Source organism: Tupaia chinensis, unplaced genomic scaffold (genome assembly GCF_000334495.1).
Source record: "Tupaia chinensis unplaced genomic scaffold, TupChi_1.0 Scaffold000568_1, whole genome shotgun sequence".
NCBI classification, from domain to species: Eukaryota; Metazoa; Chordata; class Mammalia; order Scandentia; family Tupaiidae; genus Tupaia; species Tupaia belangeri.
The window spans coordinates 1,491,405-1,510,065 of record NW_006160082.1 but is presented as its reverse complement, the minus strand read 5'-3'; the positions used below and the strand labels follow the sequence as shown (position 1 = coordinate 1,510,065).

The following is an 18,661-nucleotide window of genomic DNA, read 5'->3' as shown; positions in this document are numbered from 1 at the left end:
CCCACCCGATGCGAAAACCCTCTAAAAAAAAAAAAAAAAAAAAAGAATGTTAATCTGGTGTTGATATTGAAACTAGGAAAAAGACTGAAAGCTTAGAGATGTAAGAAGGGTCCTTTCATAATAATGGTGGAACAAGGGGCTACACACTTTCAAACTAATTCAGTTCTCCTGAATTACTCGGATGACTAAGTTACTTTCTAACTGATTGAAATACATTTTAAATTATTAGTAAAAGATGTTGTGAAAGGATGCAGCCTAATGATTTGATTGAGAAGTGGATATGAGAAGTGTTCCTTGATATTAAATGCAAAGACATGCGTATTGGAGCAGATGCCTGAGTAGATTTTCAAAGTCAGAGAGCCTTTGGACACTATTTTCAGAGCCCTTGGAAGACTATTCTCAGTATCCACAAAGTCAGTTTTGAAGCAACCTTTTGGCCATAATAGATTTGAGAAAATGATCGATAATAAGGCAGTCTCCATTAGACATTAGAGAACTCGGGCACAAAAGCACGTGAATGTGGGGAGTGCAGAGGAGCTGCCTGCACATCGGAGCTCATAGCAAAGGAAAGCTCCACAACTGTGGCAAACGTGAGAAAGATTTCTAGATAAAGTCAAAGATCAAGCCTGAGAGAACTCATAAAGGGCCAATTCTGCAAATTTTGTGAGCATAAAATAACTTAGCCACAAGACAAGCTTCTCTCAGTCATCAGAAAAAAATATATAGGCAAAGAAAGTAGCAGTGGCATACCTGGAACATTCTTTGCCAGAGAACGGCCCTTTCTTTGTATCAGAACGCTTGCAAAAGAATCCCTTAAAAAGTATGGCGGGCAGGGAGCATGGTGGTTAAGGGTGCTGGACTCCCACAAGGCCAACCACGGTTCGAGTCCCAGAACTGGCGGCTTGCTTTCTCACTTTCTCTCTCTCTGTTTTTCTCTCTTTCTCTCTCTGTCCCTTTCGGGTCAAATTAAAAAAAAAAAAAAAAGTAAACAAATAGTAAAGTTTAAAAATTAAAAGAGGTAAAAGTAATGGGAGCAAGACCAGCAGGTAGTATGGTTGTTAAGGTGCTGGACTCCCAAATGGCCAGCAATGGTTCGTGTTCCGGACCCAAAGGTTTGAAAATCATGTCAGGTGTGTGTGTGTGCACGCGCGAGCGCACACACATATGCATGTGCCTAAAATCCCAAAAGGAGAATGGAGAAGGTGTTGGGGCATGGCCATTCCCCTGGGGTATGATTTCTCATGTTCTCTCTCACTGTCTCTCTCATTCTCTCTCTCACTTGCTGATGAGAACACATGCCCTATGGGAAAAGGAATCAAGGGGAGTGGCCAGAAGGTGGTGTAGTGGTTAGGAGCCAGATTCCACATGGCCGACCGTGGTTCGAGTCCTGAACCCAGAGACTTGAAATTGGGCACGAATGTATGCATGCATGCCCAAAATCCCAAGAGGAGATAGGAAGAGAGGAGATAGCCGAATGGCCTTCCCCCCTGGGAAGGGAGATGATTTCTCACTTTCTTTCTGTCTCTCTCTCTGTGTCTCTGGTGAGTAAACGCACCCCTGAGCAAAAATCTCTCTTAAAAAAATGCAATGAAGGGGGAAAATCTGCCAGAATTTACCCTTCGATGTACATCAAAGTAGTCATACAGGAGAGCAACCCTATGATGCAATATGCAAGGGGAAACCTTTTTGTGAAGCCCTAGCTTACTAACTGTGAGAGAATACATATCTGAGGAAACACACGCATATACTGAATGCAGGAAAAGGTTGTGCTGGGAATCAACCTTTACATCAGGGAACTCACTATATGTGCAAAGAACACGGGAAATCTTTCTTCTAGAATTCACACCTCTCTACATCAGCGAAGTAGTGAACGAGAGAAAACCTTCAATGTGAAGTCAAATCTTTAATTCAAAACCAAAGAATGTGCATAACAACAACAACAACAACAAACTATGAGAATAAAGTATGTTAAGATGCCTTCAGCAATGGTCACAACTGATGTATCAGAAAGTGAAAACCAGAGAAACACGGTGTGAATATAATGAACAAGGGAAGATCTTCATCCAGACAGAATAACTCACTGGGAGTCCAGCACCTTTAACCATCACGCCACCATCACAGGGAGAAACTCTAGCAATGTAAGAAATATAGAAAATCCTTCTGACAGAAGATGGCACCTTATAGATTGGAATATTCACATAGAAACCTAAGAAAGAATGTAGAGAAGGCATCGCCAAGAAGTTAAAACTAATTGAAGGGCAAAGAAACAATATTTTGGAGTTCAGTAACAGTTTTTTGGTGACCCAGATGGGACTAAGGTCCTGCATGGGCGTCTTGCCCAAGGTACAGCGACCCTTGGCCGATGGCCACCCTCAGAACTTGTCCTGCAGCTGCCTGAGCACCCTGTCTCAGGGACAGTCCTGAGTGATTGGCCGCCGACCCGGCGTCGTTGACCCATGGCGATTTCAGTTTTGTGGTGAAGGAAACATGGCATTGGATTGGATTTGATAGATGTCTGAATCGTCACCAAGGCCAGTGTGGATTCCGGCACAACTCGTGAGACTGCTGAATGATGGAACACTCCAAGGACAAATCGACGAACAAGATTCAAAAGATGCAAGACCTGAATCTCGACAAAGTACCCAAAAAGGAGAAGAAAAGAATGAGAACTGCAAAATCAACACAAAAGGCTCAGCCTCCTACATGGGGACAAATTAAATGTCTAACTCACAGAGCCAAACAGTCAGTAAAAGAACAGGGGGCACAAGTTACAGCTCCCCTCTTACTTCTGGCCATAATAAGTATAATAACCACACAGTCTGCAGAATCAACTGGTGAGAGCTCCATGCAACAGCCATCCAGCTCCACAGACTCAGATTAGAAAAAGAAAAAGAAGGGGGAGGGGGACCAGCAGTTAGCATAATGGCTGTGTCGCTGGACTCCCACGTAGTCGACCGTGGTTCGCATCCCGGACCCGGTGGCTTAAAACTCACGCCAGGCACATGTGTGTCCGTGCCCAAGATCCCGAGCAGAGAATGGAGGAGAAGGGATTGTGGCGTAGTCATCCCCCCCTGGGGGGGTGATTTCTCGCTTTCTGTCTCTCTGTCTCTGTCTGTCTGGCGAGCGCACGTGCCCTATAGCGAAAACCTCTCCCCCAAAAAAAGAAAAAGAGTACCAATCTGAGCAAACATGCCCCTCGACTCAGAAAACACGTTCAGCCATAAGGACCATGGCAAACCACAACATAGAAGTGAAGAGAGACCTGTCGAGTCTTTGAAAACATCAAGGGACACATCATCCTCAAGTTCTTCAGCAGTTTCTTCATCAGAGGCGTTAGGCAAACCCAATAGGCTTACTGAAAAAGAGCTTGCAGTAGCTGCAAGCAACTGGGCTGCTGAAAAACTAGAGAAGTCAGATGAAAGTAACTTGCCTGAACTTTCTGAGTATGAGGCTGGAACTCCAGCACCATCGCTCATTGGTCAGCCAGAAGAACCTGAGTCAAATGCAACAGATGGCATAGAATTATTTGAAGATGGTCAACTAACCAATCGCTCTAAAGCAATAGGATTGAAAACAAAAGAGAGAGAACAGGCTTACCAACAAGGGTGTGAAACTTTTGGGATGGTGGTGAAAATACTGATCGAGAAAGATTCGTCATTAGAAAAGCCTATACAGTTTGCACTGAGGCAGAATTTGCATGAAATGGGTGAGCGATGCATTGAAGAGCTCAAACACTTCATTACAAAATATGATACTTCTGCTCAAGATTTTGGAGGGCCTTTTTAGAGGATTTCTTGCTCAGGTAAAATAAAAAAGTTTAGATGTCTCCCCACCCCCAACTGTATAAATCCTTAATATATGACAGTTTTGTGATGAAGAGAAGTATTTTATGATAGTTTTAATATCAAATAAACATCTGAAATAGTCTGGAAAAAATTCTTTAAGAAAAGAAAAGGGGCCAGCAGGTTACATGATGGTTGAGGCACTGGACTCCTACATGCCTGTCCAGTTGGAGTCCCAGACCTGGCGGCTTGCTTTCTCACTTTCTCTCTCTCTCTCTCTCTCTCTCTCTCTGTGTGTGTGTGTGTGTGTGTGTGTCTATCTCTGGTGAATTAAAAATAAAATAATAAAATTAAATAAATCATTCTTTGAAAAAACAGTAAGCTATTCGTAAAGTTTTGGGGAGTCAAAAGTTATACTGAATTTTTGACTGCTTGGAGGCACAGTGAAAGTCCCTAACCCCCACATTGTTCATGGGCCAACTGTATATGTTGGCTGTGATATGGTTATAAGGGTACACCTACAATAATCTTTATATATTAAAAGACATGTGTTCACACCAGAAAAAAAGAAACAATATTTTGAAAGTGAGAAAATTCTTGACAAAATATTAAAAACCTAGAGAAATTTTATCAAGTGAGGGATTATGGCAAAATACGTTTCACTAGCAATATGGTTCTATAAGTCCCATTTCATATGCGATACTCATATACAAAAACAATGGATTTTCTATCTAAATATCAAAATATCTTACTATCTTATACATTGTAAGTGAAACAATAATTATTGAGATTAAAAATATACCATCATATTTCCTACAATATGAAGATGGTTTGGGTGTGGCAAGTGAAATGTCCTGACATTAAGAAAAGCCAAAGTTCAGTGTTAAGTTTTTAATGATCTCTCTCTCAGAAAAATAGACTAGGAAATTAATACTTACATAAAATTTTCCAAAATAAGATTCACAATTTTCCACAAAACAATAGAGTAAAATGTAAATTAATTAATTTAGAAAAAATGTTTCAGGGAGAAAAAAAACTGTTTTTCTTGAAGTTAAACAAAATGCATTTAAAAAAATACTAAGTGAAAGAAATAATAATCTCTATTGCTCATTGTATATCTCAAATAAAATATTTCTATATAAAAAGTATGTTTTACTTTTTTAAATTTTTCTTTAATTATTTTATTTATCTTTATCCATTTATTTATTTATTTTTATTTGACCATAGAGAGAGACCATAGTGAGAGAGAAAGTGAGAAAGCAAGCTGCCAGGTCTGGGACTCGAACCGAAGTCAGCCATGTGGGAGTCCAGTACCTTTAACCATCACGCCACCTGCTGGCCCCTCTTGTTTTATGTTAAACATCTTAAAATATTTGTTTGAATGTAAAATTTTGCACTATGCAGAAGTAGGGAAAATAATATAACAAATGTCCAGAGAAACACCACCAAGATTTAATAAATGTTTAGAGAAGAGAGAACAAAAATGTGAATCAAAAAATTTTGGCAGTTTGTACAGAACTGGTATTATATTTCCTCCTCTTGGGATCTTGGGCACGCATGCACATGTGCCCGGCGTGAGTTTTAGCCACCAGGTCCGGGACGTGAACCATGGTCGACTACATGGGAGTCCAGTGACATAGCCATTATGCTAACTGCTAGTCCGTCATGTCTCATTCTTGATAATTTGTGTCTTTTCTCTTTTCTCCCCCACTAGTGTGGGTAATAGTTCCTCAATTTTATTGACTGTCTCAAAAAAACTTTTGTTTTTCTCATTTCAATTACATTGATTTCAATTCTAATCTTCATTATTTCCTGTCCTCCACTTATTTTGGACCTCAATTGCTCTTATTCTGGTAATTAATTGAAGATGGAAGCTGACTTCCTTTCTTGTCTAACATAGGTATTTATACTACTACTTTTCAAGAATTGGTCCCAATTCACCCTGCAAATTTTGAAATGTTGTCATTTATTTTTCATTCAATTATAATTTTCCCCATTTGATTTTTTTCTTTGACCCATGAGATATTTACAAGTGTTTCCAAATACATGGGGCTGTTCTAGACATCTTTTATGATTGATTTCTAATATAATTTCATCATGAATAACATTTTATATTTTACATGTATTGACATTTGGTTAATAAGTCCAGATTATAATCAATCATACTAAATATACTGGGTTCATTAGAAAAATATTTGCATTCTGCTATTGTCGGATGGAATGTCCAATAGAAGACAATGAGGTCAAGTTGGTTGATGGTTTTGTTCAAGTCTTCCATTGCCTTACTGATTTTGTGACTTGCTTTATTAATTATTGATGAGTGTTGTAACTTCCTATCATCATAAATCTATTTTTCTTTATAGTTTTATCAGTTTTTGCTTCACATATTTTACATTTCCATTTTTAGGAGCAACTGTTTCGTACTGTTTAATCCGCTTGATAAACTGACCCCTTTATCATTATGAAATGGTCCTCCTTATCTCTGGAATGCTTTTTCTTCTCAAGTCTGTTTTCTCAGATATTAATATACCCCCTCTAGTGTTCTCTTGCTTAGTGTTAGTACAATAGATAAGTTTTCATCTCTTTATTTTTAAGCTTTACATTTCAAGTGAGCTTCCTGTAGGCAACAGAGTTGGGTCCTAATCTTTTGTTTAGTTTTTTAGGCGGAGTCTCACTATATTGCAATCCTACTGCCTCAGCCTCCTTAGTAGCTGGGAATACTGACGTGCACCACTGTGTCCAGCTTTGTAAGATGAGTGGGAATTCAACTGTGCCTCCCATGTGGCCTCAACCTGCCAAGTTACATCATCAACCAATACAAGCTATTGTGGCTGGGCCAGGTCCTACTTTTTCATTCTATCTGACATTTGTCTTTTAATAAGTTGTTGAGATTTCATATATAATTAAATACGAATATGACTGGGTATTGTCAGATGTTTTCTGCATGTCTATTTTGATGTACTCTTTTATTCCTTTTTTTTTTTTTTTTTGACAGAGGGTACGTGCACTCACAGAGAGAGACAGAGAGGGAAAGGGAAAAAGCACCCAAATAGGACAGATTATGCCACAATCCTTTCTCTTTCATTTCTCTATTCTCCTGAGAGTTTAGGAAAGCAGCCGCATGTACCTGGCATGTCTTTCATGCCCCCCAGAGCAGGGATTCAAACCCTGCTGTCAGCCATGTGGAATCTGGCTCTTTACTTTTTTCAGATTCTTGTGACAGGACACATGCCATTGCCAGAGAGAGAGACAAAAAGAAAGAGACAGAGGAAAAGTAAGAAATCACCCCTTAGGAGGGATGGCCATGCTGCAATCACCTTTCCTCTATTCTCCTCTCAGGATTTTGGGCATGCACACACACATACACACACACAAACACGTCTGAGTTGATTTTCAAGCTACTGAGTCTAGGATTTGAACCATGAAGTTAGCCATATGGGATCCAGTACCTTAGCCACCATGCCACCTGCTGGCTCAGGATCCGGTTCCTTTTAACCACTGGGCCACAGAGCTGGCCCTTATCTTTTGAAATAAATATTCTTTTTATGATTTCATTTTTAGCTCCTTTTCAGCTACAATTCTTCATTATGTTCTCTTTGTTGTGTGCTTTATGGTATATTAAACACATTTTTAACATATCGTCTATTTTTAATTGATATTATACCACTTCAGATACAGTATAAGAATGTTTCAACAACATATTTTCATTTCATTCACTATTGGTTTATCAATGTGATATTGTTGTCATTGATTTTTAACTGTACAATATTATGAACTCCAAAATTCATTGTTATAATTTTTGCTTTAAGCGGTCAATTATCTTTTGAAAAGACTTTAATAAAAAGTATCTTGTATTTACTAACACAGTATTTCTGGTGCTTGCATTCCTTTGTGCACATCCGGATTTCCATTGGATACTATTTTTTTCTGCTTAAATAATTTCCTTCAAATTCTCTTGTAGAGCAAATCAGCTGGTGGTAAATTCTTTCAGCTTTGATATAGCTGAAACGTCTTACTTACTTTTATCTTCATTTTTTGAAAAATATTTTGCTCAGCATAGAATTCTTCTTTTTTAAAGAATAATTTTATTTTAACTTTATTTATTTATTTACTTATTTTAATTTGACCAGAGAGGGACAGTGTGAGTGATACAGAGAGAGAGAGAAAAAGGGGAAAGTGAGAAAGCAAGCCAAGGTCCGGGACTCGAACTACAGTCGGGTATGTGGGAGTCCAGCACCCTTAACCACTATAACACCTGCCAGCCCCATCAGCATAGAATTCTAAGATGGCATTGTTTGGTTTGGTTTGGTTTGGTTTGGTGTGTATTTTAAAGACACGCCTCCACTGGGGCAAGCAGGTAGTATAGTGGTTAAGGTGCTGGACTGCAACATGGCTGACCATGGTTCAAGTCCCAGACCTGGCAGCTTGAATAACACACTCTGTCTCTTGCCTCTGGCAAGGGTATATGTCCTATGGTAAAAACATTTAAAAAATAAAGAAAGAAACATAAAAACAATATCCTGGCCCACAAGGCATAAAATCAACTTAATCACAGAATAACATCAGGCAGACACAAAACGAGGACTGTTCTTCAAAAACAAAAACACAACAGTGAGGGGTGGGCTATATTCTTCAAAAATCAATATTACCGAAAGGTGAAAATAAAAAGGGTTACAGAGACATCCCTGATTAAAGGAAACTAAAGAAACTCCCATGCTAAGAGAAGAAAGATAGTACTAAGGAGATTGTTAGATCAAATGACAACGCTGGAACATAGACAGTAGGTTGGACAAAAACATAGTAGCAAGAGGACAAATGGGGTAAAATGTTAAGAATAAGTGAATCGGGATAAAGGGAATACAGTTACTGTCTGTACTGTTTATATTTTGGACTTTCTATAAGATTTAAGTTATTTCTAGAAAAAAGTCTTTAAGAGTTTTTGCCATAGGGTGAGTGCACTCACCAGAGAGAGAGAGGGAAAGTGAGCAGGGATGGCCACACTGAAATCCCTTTTCCTCCATTGTCCTCTCAGCATTTCGGGCACACACATGCATCCAGTGTGATTTTCAAGGATTTGAACCATAGTTGGCCATGTGGGAGTCCAGTGCCTTAACCACCATGCCACCTGCTGGCCTCAAAATGGTCATTTTTAAAAAGCCAATGCATCATCTCTGGATCTTATCCCCTCACACAATAGGTTTATTTTCTCTCTTTGTCATCTTTGTTTTTTCTCTTTATTAGATCACTTTGCTAAGCTTAGACACAGGTTCTTCCATTTTGATTCACAGCCACTCTGGACTTCCTGAAAGACTAATCTACTCACACTGTCACACCGTATCACTTTCCGTTTATCTTCAACCCACTCCAGCCTGGGATCTGCCCTCTCTTCACACTGAAATTCCTCTCACTAAAGTCACCAAACACCTCCAGGTTGCCAAATCCCATGGACACTCTTCATTTCTTACACTACTCTGCCTTTCAGCAGCATTTGACAGTGCTGACCACACCCTCTTCGTTGAAGTATCTACTTTTCCTACCTTTTGATCAAACACACAAGCTTTTCCTTCTGCCCCCTGCTACTCCTAAATCTCCTTTGCCATTTCATTCTCTTCCCTTGACTTCTAATGACTACAGTTCCTAAGGTTCTGGGTCCACCCCACCTCTTTAGGTAGTCTCATCCATCCATTTGGTGTTTAAAAATATCTACCCACTGGAACCAGCAGTTAGCGTAATGGCTATGTCGCTGGACTCCCACGTAGTCGACCGCAGTTCGTGTCCCGGACCCGGAGGCTTAAAACTCACGCCGGGTGCGTGTGCGTGCGTGCCCAAGATCCCGAGAGGAGAATGGAGGAGAAGGGATTGTGGCGTGACCATCCCCCCGGGGGGTGATTTCTTGCTTTCTGTCTCTATGTCCCTCTCTGTCTGTCTGGCGAGCACACGCGCCCTACAGTGAAAATCTCTCCGAAAAAAAGAAAAAAATATATCTACCCACTGATTACTCCCAAATTTTGTTTCTTCAGCCCAGAGCTTTCCTCTGAATTCTGTATTCATACAGCTCAACTGCTCTGACACAGTGGCTTGAACCTTCTCAGATCTAACATGTCCAAACTGAGCTCTTGGTCTCCCCTGACCCTTCATATCCTCCCCAGTCTTCCCATCCGGGTAAGTATCATTTCCACTCAGCGAGCTGCTCAAGTCAGAAGGCCCAGAATCAGACTCCGGATGTTGGAATTTTGAGTGACATTTTTTCCTTACGCTTTTCAACACTTTGAGAATTTCCTACAATAAACATATCATGCCTAAAAATAAATTAATCAAAATGAAAAGAAACAAAACCTCTTTTTAAAAAATAATGAAAAACAAAACAAAGATATGAGTAAGCATAATACCTTATCATCTCTATGTTCTTAATTCTTGTTTTACGAGTATGCAAATAAGGGTACTAAAAATTAATATGAACTTTGATATTACCGGAAGCATTTGGATTTATTGAAGACATCGCAGAATCCACTTCTATCTGGAAAGGAGGAAAAAAAATAACATGACATGCCATTTTATCAAACTTTTTACAGTGAAAGTTCTTAATTCCCAGATGGTGGGAAGGATGGATTTTATGAAAAAACAACTTTGTTGAACTCAGGAAACAAATAGTGTCAAACAACAGTCATTTTGTTTTTCCGTCGCTGAGATACCAGATGCTAATCTGCCCAGTGGCTACCAAAACTTTATTCCACTGACCAAAACATTTTAAGCATATAAAATCAATTTGGCTAGCCCACATGCAACATAATCTAAAAGGTAACCTTTCTGCTTTAGACAAATACAGCAATTATTACAATACATTTTAAAATTTTAAATGTATTTATTTTATATTATTCATTGTACATCATCATTACAGCATACAAAATGAGTTTTCTCATCCAGAATACACTATCAGCTCAATCAAAGACATTACTATACATGTTATCTTCCACAAACAATGCTCCACTTCTTGTTTCTTATATATTTTACTTCTCTTTTTTCCTTCCTTGATTCCCTACCTCTCACCCTCTGCAATTTACCACCCTCCTCCCACACTGTCTCTGCTAACAATTGCTTTCCATGTTTTTTTCCCCCCACATTTCATTGATTCACAAAAGATCTTAATTAAACTAAATATTTTCAATAGTAAGTACATTTAATATAAAGATATCTGTGAACATATGTCTGCTTTAGGCATAAAACTCAGTGAGTAGAATGAACATACTATAAAGTAGCACCTAGTTGAGGCTATATAGCTTACTGCAATAAGTAGGGTTTTTTTTTTTTGGAGAGATTTTCACTGTAGGGGGCGTGCGCTCGCCAGACAGACAGAGAGAGACATAGAGACAGAAAGCGAGAAATCACCCCCCAGGGGGGATGGTCACGCCGCAATCCCTTCTCCTCCATTCTCCTCTCGGGATCTTGGGCACGCACGCGCACGCGCCCGGCGTGAGTTTTAAGCCACCGGGTCCGGGACACGAACTGCGGTCGACTACGTGGGAGTCCAGCGACATAGCCATTACGCTAACTGCTGGTTCCCTTGGTTCGGTTTTTATGTATTTGTTTATTTTTAATTTCAAGGAAAGCAGTTTTAGCTTTAATAAATCAAAATAAAAAAAATGTTAAGAAAAACTTGCTTAAGACTTAAAGCCAGGAAAATGGTTAGGGTTCTGTTCAAACAGTAGGTAGATATTAAGAAGTCAAGAAACAGATAGGAACAAAGCTAAGACTTAGTAACAAGTACATTGTAATTTTCTTCTGAAACTTTTTTTTCTCTCTCCATTCTCCATCCCCCTTTTACCAAAGAGAGGCATAAACTAACTTATTTGCAAAATAAAATTATGTTTAGTCTTAATTTGGTCTGTTATTTGCACAACGCCCTATAAGAATACTCATTGATTTACTTGGCTTTGCTGGAAGCTTTTATAAGGAACTTCAGGTTAAACTCTAAAAAGTCTTTGGGGCCAGCAGATGGCATGGTGGTTAAAGGTGCTGGATTCCCACATGGCCAACCACGGTTCTGTCTCTGGTCAAATTTTAAAACATAATAAAATGAAATAAAAAAAAAAAAAATTCTTAAAAAAAAAAAAAAAAAAAAAAGAGCCTTCCACAGCTACTGAGCCAAGTCAGGACATTTCTTTCATTTTAAAATTTATTTTCTAATTTTCAGGATTTGTGTGTGTTTGTTTGTTTGCTTTTAGTGTTTTTGCCTTAGGACACATGCCCCTGCCAGAGAAAGACAAAGAGAGAGAGAAAGTGAGAAATCGCCCCCTAGGTGTATGCCCATGCTGGAATCTTTTCTCCTTCATTCTCCTCTCAGGATTTTGGACATGCACTCACAGTACCCAACCGCAGATTGGTACTTAAACTGCAAGTCGGCCATGTCAGATCCAGCCCCCTTAACCACTGCATCACTTACTAGCCCTAATGGTTAATGTTGCAATTTTTTGTTAATTTTTTTACCTGATTATAAAAGTTACACATATTGAAAACATAAAAAAAAAAATTAAAAAAAATTTTAAACACCTATCCAATAAAACCAATGTTAACATTTTGGTCTAGTCTAGCTTCTTCTCTAAGCATTTTTCAAAATGTTGAGAGTACATGTATATAAAGTTTGAACTTGCTTTTACTAAATATTAAAATATAACCATTTCCTATGTTGTTACAAGGGCTTTATAAAAACAATGGAAATTATGAGTCGGCAGGTGGCGTGGAGATTAGAGGTGCTGGATTCCCACATGGCTGACTGTGGTTTGAGCCCCGGACCTGGCAGCTTGCTTTCTCCATTTTCCAATCTCCCTCTCTCTCCCTCTCTCTCTCTGGTCAAATTAAAAATAATAACAAATGGAACTAAATAAATAAATTATTTTTTAAAAATGGGAATTAGAACCGTGGCAGCACCTGACATAATTTCTCCACCCTTGATCTTTGAACTCTCCACAATCTTTGATTTCCCTGCACTTTCCTGGTTCCCCTGGTCCCTCTAAGTGACTCCTATACCATCTTTGTCATGGAGTCCCCTGCCCACCCTTACATGCTGGCTTCCCTGACGGTCTATCCTCAGACTACTGCTCTTCATACTCTACATACTCTTCTTGGGCAAGGCCATCCAGCCCATCCAAACTGTCAACCCAGGCCTCCCAAATCTCTATCCATCAATTGCAGATTTCTGTATTTAAGGGAGGCAATGAAACCTGAGAGCAGATTTTCACCACCATAACCTCAACAGCCAGCACAGTATGGAATAAGTACTGCGAATTCACTGAAATGCCCCTACTCAGCTCAAACTCACTGGGTCCCAATCTGAACTCACTGACTTCCCCTGTAGTTACTCCTGAATGTCTTCTTTATTGTTGCCATCACTATTCCTTCAGTCATGGGGGTCACATCACTCTTACCATCATCTACCCCATCCAGTCAACAATCGTAACTTGTCCAATACTAGACACTTCCTATCAGAGCAGTGCAGCTTCTCTAAATGACATCCACACTCCAATTACAGCTGCTGCTAGAACTAGGCCCTCCTTCTTTGTCCTCATTACTTTCCAATTTTAAATCTCTTCTCTATTTTGGTATTTATCATGGTTTTATAAATCTCTGTACACTAAACTGTGGGCCACTTCAAAGAAGAGACTCATACCTCTAGCAACTAGTGAGTGTTTCTTTCATTAAGTAGGAGCCCTTAATAAATTTCATGGTGCACACAACTGCATGAGTGTATAAATGATTTATTATGTAAGTGCTTTACTGCTCCATGACCTGAAGTCAGTAAATACTTTATTTGCTCAAAAAACAATCTTCAAAAATCAGACTCCAAACCTCAGCCTAGTATAAAAGTAAAAATTGGTTAAACGGCACAGAAGGTATACAGCAATTGTCCCTTATTTAATAAAAGTTCATTGTACAAATGACTAGTAGATATACTAGTGATTTTCTAGTTTAGTACTTCACTGTATTTAATCTGCTTAAAAAATAAAAATCTAAAACATCAACTCAGAATGAAAAGTAAAAATCGGTGAAATTTCACGGAGTATGGCATGTACCATACACTGCACCTGTCATCACATCTCTTGCTTATGTTCTAAAATGAAAACCAAATACATAAACTGGCTCAAGGTGATAAAGGCAAAATAAGACTTCTTTCCAGGGGAGCGCAGGTTAAATGCCATGCTTCAAAGCCTAGTCTCTCGACCTGCTTTAGAATTTGAGCTGAAATGGCAGGTTACCAGGACAGCTGCAGTGTTGGAAAGCTAGCTCCTACGACCTCTTTGACCTTTGTAACTGACCTCTTAGTAACTAAGAATCCCCTGTGCCTGCAACCTATCTGGGTCAACAGAACATATTTGCTATCAAGTTGTGGGGTGCTTGCGCACACTGGAAAAGTGAGCAGCAGGACACCAGAGGGTCCCTGGCTTTGTTGGATCGCAGTCTGGCACTCAGATAGACCCCATGTGCACACAGCAGCTGGGCCACAGCTGACTCCAAACCACGGGCTCTAATGAGGGAACGAGGCAGGGCGTTCCGGGCAGAGCCCAGTGTGCTCCCTTTTCTTGAAGGCAAATGGAAATTCTTGAATATAGACAATATCTTGACCCTGACTAATTCCAGTTCAGCAGCTTAATAAGAGAGCCATCTCTGGAATGGATGAAATAGGCAGGGGAACACCCAAAAATGGGTGAACCTGTTTTGCTCAAGTTCATTAAGCCTCGATTCAACTCTCATAACAGGTGCAAACTTTTTTTTTTTTGAGAGAGGTTCTTGTTATAGGGCACATGTACTCACCAGAGACAGAGAGTTAGAAAGCAAGAAATCACCCCCCCAGGGGGGATGGCCACCCCGCAATCCCTTCTCCTCCATTCTCCTCTCGAGATCTTGGGCACACATGCACACGTGCCCGACATGAGTTTAAGCCACCGGGTCCAGGACTCAAACCATGGTTGACTACATGGGAGTCCAGCAACATAGCCATTACACTAACTGCTGGTCCCAGGTGCAATCTTTTCAGGAAAGCAATAACCAACAAAATTTCAAATGCACATATCCCATTACCTAGTAATTATACTTCTAGAAACTTATTCCACAGACATATGCATATATATATATATATATATATATAGTGTATTTACATATCAAAGGATGCTCATTGCAGCAATATTTGTAGGAACGAAAAATAAGGGAAACAACCTAAATAACTAAAAATCAAAACTTGGTTAAACAGAATATTAAGCAACTTTTTAAAATGTTCTAGCAGTATATGCTTTTAAGTTGACCTACTGTTAGGTGAGAAACGCGATAAAAATGAAATAGAAATAGCATGCCGCCCACTCATGTTTTCAACAGAAGGCTGTGCAGATATCTGTTTGTTGTAGATAAGAAATTTTGGAACAATACACAAGGAACTTCATCATAATAACCTCTGAAGAGAGGGAACCTCTGGTAGGAGGAGTAAGATTAAATTTTCCTGACAGTTTTAGTTTTTTGACTATGCGAACGTATTACTTTTAAACAAACCAAAACTTTTTAAGAGAAAGAGACTGTGCATATCACTTCTTAAGTGAGTTTCTCCTGCTACCAACATCTTCCTCCCAGCCTTCTCTTTAGATGCCTCTCTAGACTCTGGTATTTATTTTAATTAGTAGCAGCTTGGTAGTGACTAATAGTGAGATAGACTTCATACATGCCAGTGAGACAGATTTTTTTTTTTAATGTTTTTTTTCCATAGGGTACATGGGCTTGGTGGAGAGAAAGAGAGAGAGAGAGAGACAGAGAGAGAGAAAGTAAGAAATCAGTCCCCAGGGGGAATGGTCACACCCCAGTCCCTTCTCTTCCATTCTCCTCCTGGGATTTTGGGCACACATGCACACACGCACTTGGTGTGGTTTTCAAGCTGCCAGGTTCGGTACACCGTGGTCAGCCATGGCGGGAGTCCTACATCTTCACTACCGCGCCACCTGCTGGTCCCTAGTGGAACAGATTTCTAATTCACCCTTTCTTGGGATGAATGTTGGGTTCTTAAAAAAGTAAAATTCAGGGAACCAGCAGTTAGCGTAATGGCTATGTCGCTGGACTCCCACGTAGTTGACCGCGGTTCGTGTCCCGGACCCGGTAGCTTAAAACTCACGCCAGGCACGTGTGCGTGCGTGCCCAAGATCCCCAGGGGAGAATGGAGGAGAGGGGATTGCGGCGTGACCATCCCCCCTGGGGGGTGATTTCTCGCTTTCTGTCTCTATGTCTCTCTCTGTCTGTCTGGCGAGCACACACGCCCTACAGTGAAAATCTCTCCAAAAAAAAAAAAAAAAGTAAAATTCAGCATAGGACATCCACCTTAAATTGCTTGTAAAAAAAAAAAAGCGACTTGCTTTATAACATCCGAAGCTAGCTCTCTGCACCTTTCTTAGGCTCCAGTCACTACCGCACTGTCCACCCCACTCCCAAATATATAAAGAAAGCCCTACCTTGGAGGGCTTGTATCCAAACAGCATTGCGACAGCCACTTTAAAGTCCTCTCTGCTTAGATAGCCTTTGTTATCTTCATCACAGGCTTTAAATACCTAAAGAATATTGAATACTTCTAGTTAATAAGATAGAAACTGTTCACTTATTATGGATTGTAGGGCCCACAGATCTGCGCACAGCCGTCATGATGCTCGAGAGTAGCTGGACCTGGGACCAGCAGATAGCTTAATGGTTATGTCCTGTACTCCCATGTAGGCGACTACGGTCCCAGTCCTGGACGTGAGGCTTAAGACTTGCCCGTGTGTGTTCCCAAAATGGGGAGAGGTGAATGGAGAAGGGGTTGTGGCGTGGCTATCCCCCCCTGGGAGTGAATTTTCGCTTCTGCCTGGATCCCACGAGGCAACCCTGGGTCCCAAAATCCCTAGCCCAGTTAGTCTTAAACATGGAACACACACATGAGGGCCCAAGATCCCAGTCTGGAACACTGAAGACAGGGTTTTACTGTCTGCCCAAACCCCGTGGAATGTGCTCCTCTCTCACTGACACGTGCGTGCACTTGCAGTCTATCATGTACAACAAAAACGCAGCAAAAAACGTTTAAAAACTTGGGCCTCAGAAACTTAAAACAGTCCAGTGGTGGGGACTGGAAAGGAAGTTTTACTATCCTAGCTTAAATTCTCAAGAAAACTTAGAGATGGGTTTAATGTATCGCCTCCCCCTCTCCCCAAGTGCTACCCACTGAATCGCTAGGCTGGAAATTAATTCCTTTAGACCAAAATTCTGTCCTGGAATTAGGAAGCCTAGGCGAAGAGGTTGATTTTGAAAGGCGAGAAAAGAAATGCTGATTCGAAGCTATTATTAAAACTGTGGGTGGGAAAAGGTGAGAAGAAACATGGAAGTAGCACGAACACTGGACGGGGAGTCAGGCCTTGCACCTCTAGGGTCTGTCAACAGCCGTGGGCCGTTGCCAGGGCAGCCCAAGTCTTAGCTGCACAACCCGGCTGAGACCCAAGCATGGTGACAAAAGTGTGTCCGGGACCAAGCTAAAGTCTGGGGCTCAGAGTCGCCCTCTGGAGACGTACTTCCACCCACTTCCTGCGTTCCGAGGGGTTGGCTTCCCACGTCCGCCGCCAGACCGCCGCCTGCGAGGAAAACATCGCGGCGGGCAGAGCCTGGGCAGAACCCGACCTGGGAACCTCGGCCGTCGGGTGCCGGAGAGCAGCCAGCCCAGGCAAGCCCCTCGCGGCTCAGGAAGCTGAATGGCGCCGTGCAACTCCATCGCGCCCTCCCATTGGGCGGCCTGAGAGCCACTGACGTTGATCCTGCACTGCTATTGGACAGGAACTTGGTTTACCAATGTGGCCAGCAGGGGCGGGAGGGTCTCCAGGCCCGCCCCCAGGACTTGGCTCCACCCCTGACTCGGCCTTTTAACTCCGTGCGTGCGGCGGTCATCGTGTCCGAGTTCGTTTCTGTCATTTCTCTGCGCACCTTACAGTGCGTTACTTTTGAGTATTTTGAGCTCTAGCGCTGGTAGACTTTGTAAGAGACATAAAGAGTGAGAACGGAGCATAAAAAGAACGAAACGAAACGAGCCAAATCAGGCTGGCACGTTATTGGAGTGGAGCTCTCAGGATAGTTTACTCTTCCCTTTTGTCCTCCCGCAACCCCAGCACCTGGCACTGTGCCTGACACAAAGTGTTGATAGACCATCAATAAAATGACTGAGCCGCACAAAGTGTTGATAGACCATCAATAAAATGAGACATTAGGAAGTTTACACAAACTCATTCCATTCATTCCTCTGGGCGAGTGGGGAGATGCCTGGTTTCAAAGAGACTTCAAGAATAAATAGCAATAACTGTACCCAGCCCAGATAGTATAGCAAAACTTTTTAAAGGCAAAGAATAAGGGAGAAATTCCGTTTTCCAACCAGTTAATCTCAGATCCCTCTCTTGGCTCATCAGTAAGGTCAAAAAGAACACACTATTTCACAAAAGACATAGAAATTGGGGTTCCGAGTCTGGTAGGAACTCGTTTAACTTTATTTTGCGGCGGGATTTAAAGTCTGCGCCGCAGGGGAGCCCACCCGTCCCGCACGGGTCTCCCAGTCCGCAGCTGCCTCTAACCTCCGCTCACTCGCTCCACTTCTGAAAAAACACCGCCAAGTCGTGCCCTGGGAGCCTGAAGCTGTCTACGAGAAATCCAGTAAAGGGGGGAGGTTTTCTAATTAGGTAAGACAGATAGGAACGCCTTTCTGGGTCCCTGATTTAGAAGGCGCCAGGCAAGCAGAGTGGGGAAGACCAGGTCTTCTCCCCGCCTCCGTGGGGAGCTCCGCAGCCGGTCCGGATCCGGCGGACCTTTGGACCCAGCAGCGTCCTGCCGGAAGCGGCAGGGCAGAC

At 41.4% G+C, this 18,661-nt stretch overlaps 1 protein-coding gene and 1 pseudogene across 1 annotated transcript in view; one reads left to right on the top strand and one right to left on the bottom strand.

Moving 5' to 3' along the window:
• EFCAB11 (EF-hand calcium binding domain 11) overlaps positions 1-17,508 on the bottom strand; it is a 197,012-nt gene extending 179,504 nt beyond the window's left edge. The window contains exons 1-3 of the mRNA XM_006158002.3: positions 17,345-17,508; positions 16,262-16,357; positions 10,254-10,299 (exon numbers count right to left, since the gene is read on the bottom strand). Coding sequence (XP_006158064.1) covers positions 10,254-10,299; positions 16,262-16,357; positions 17,345-17,419 — 217 coding nt within the window. The 5' untranslated portion in view covers positions 17,420-17,508. The remainder of the gene's footprint in view (positions 1-10,253; positions 10,300-16,261; positions 16,358-17,344) is intronic.
• On the top strand, positions 3,190-3,786 carry LOC102484113 (periphilin-1 pseudogene; annotated as a pseudogene).
• Positions 17,509-18,661: the final 1,153 nt, after the last annotated feature.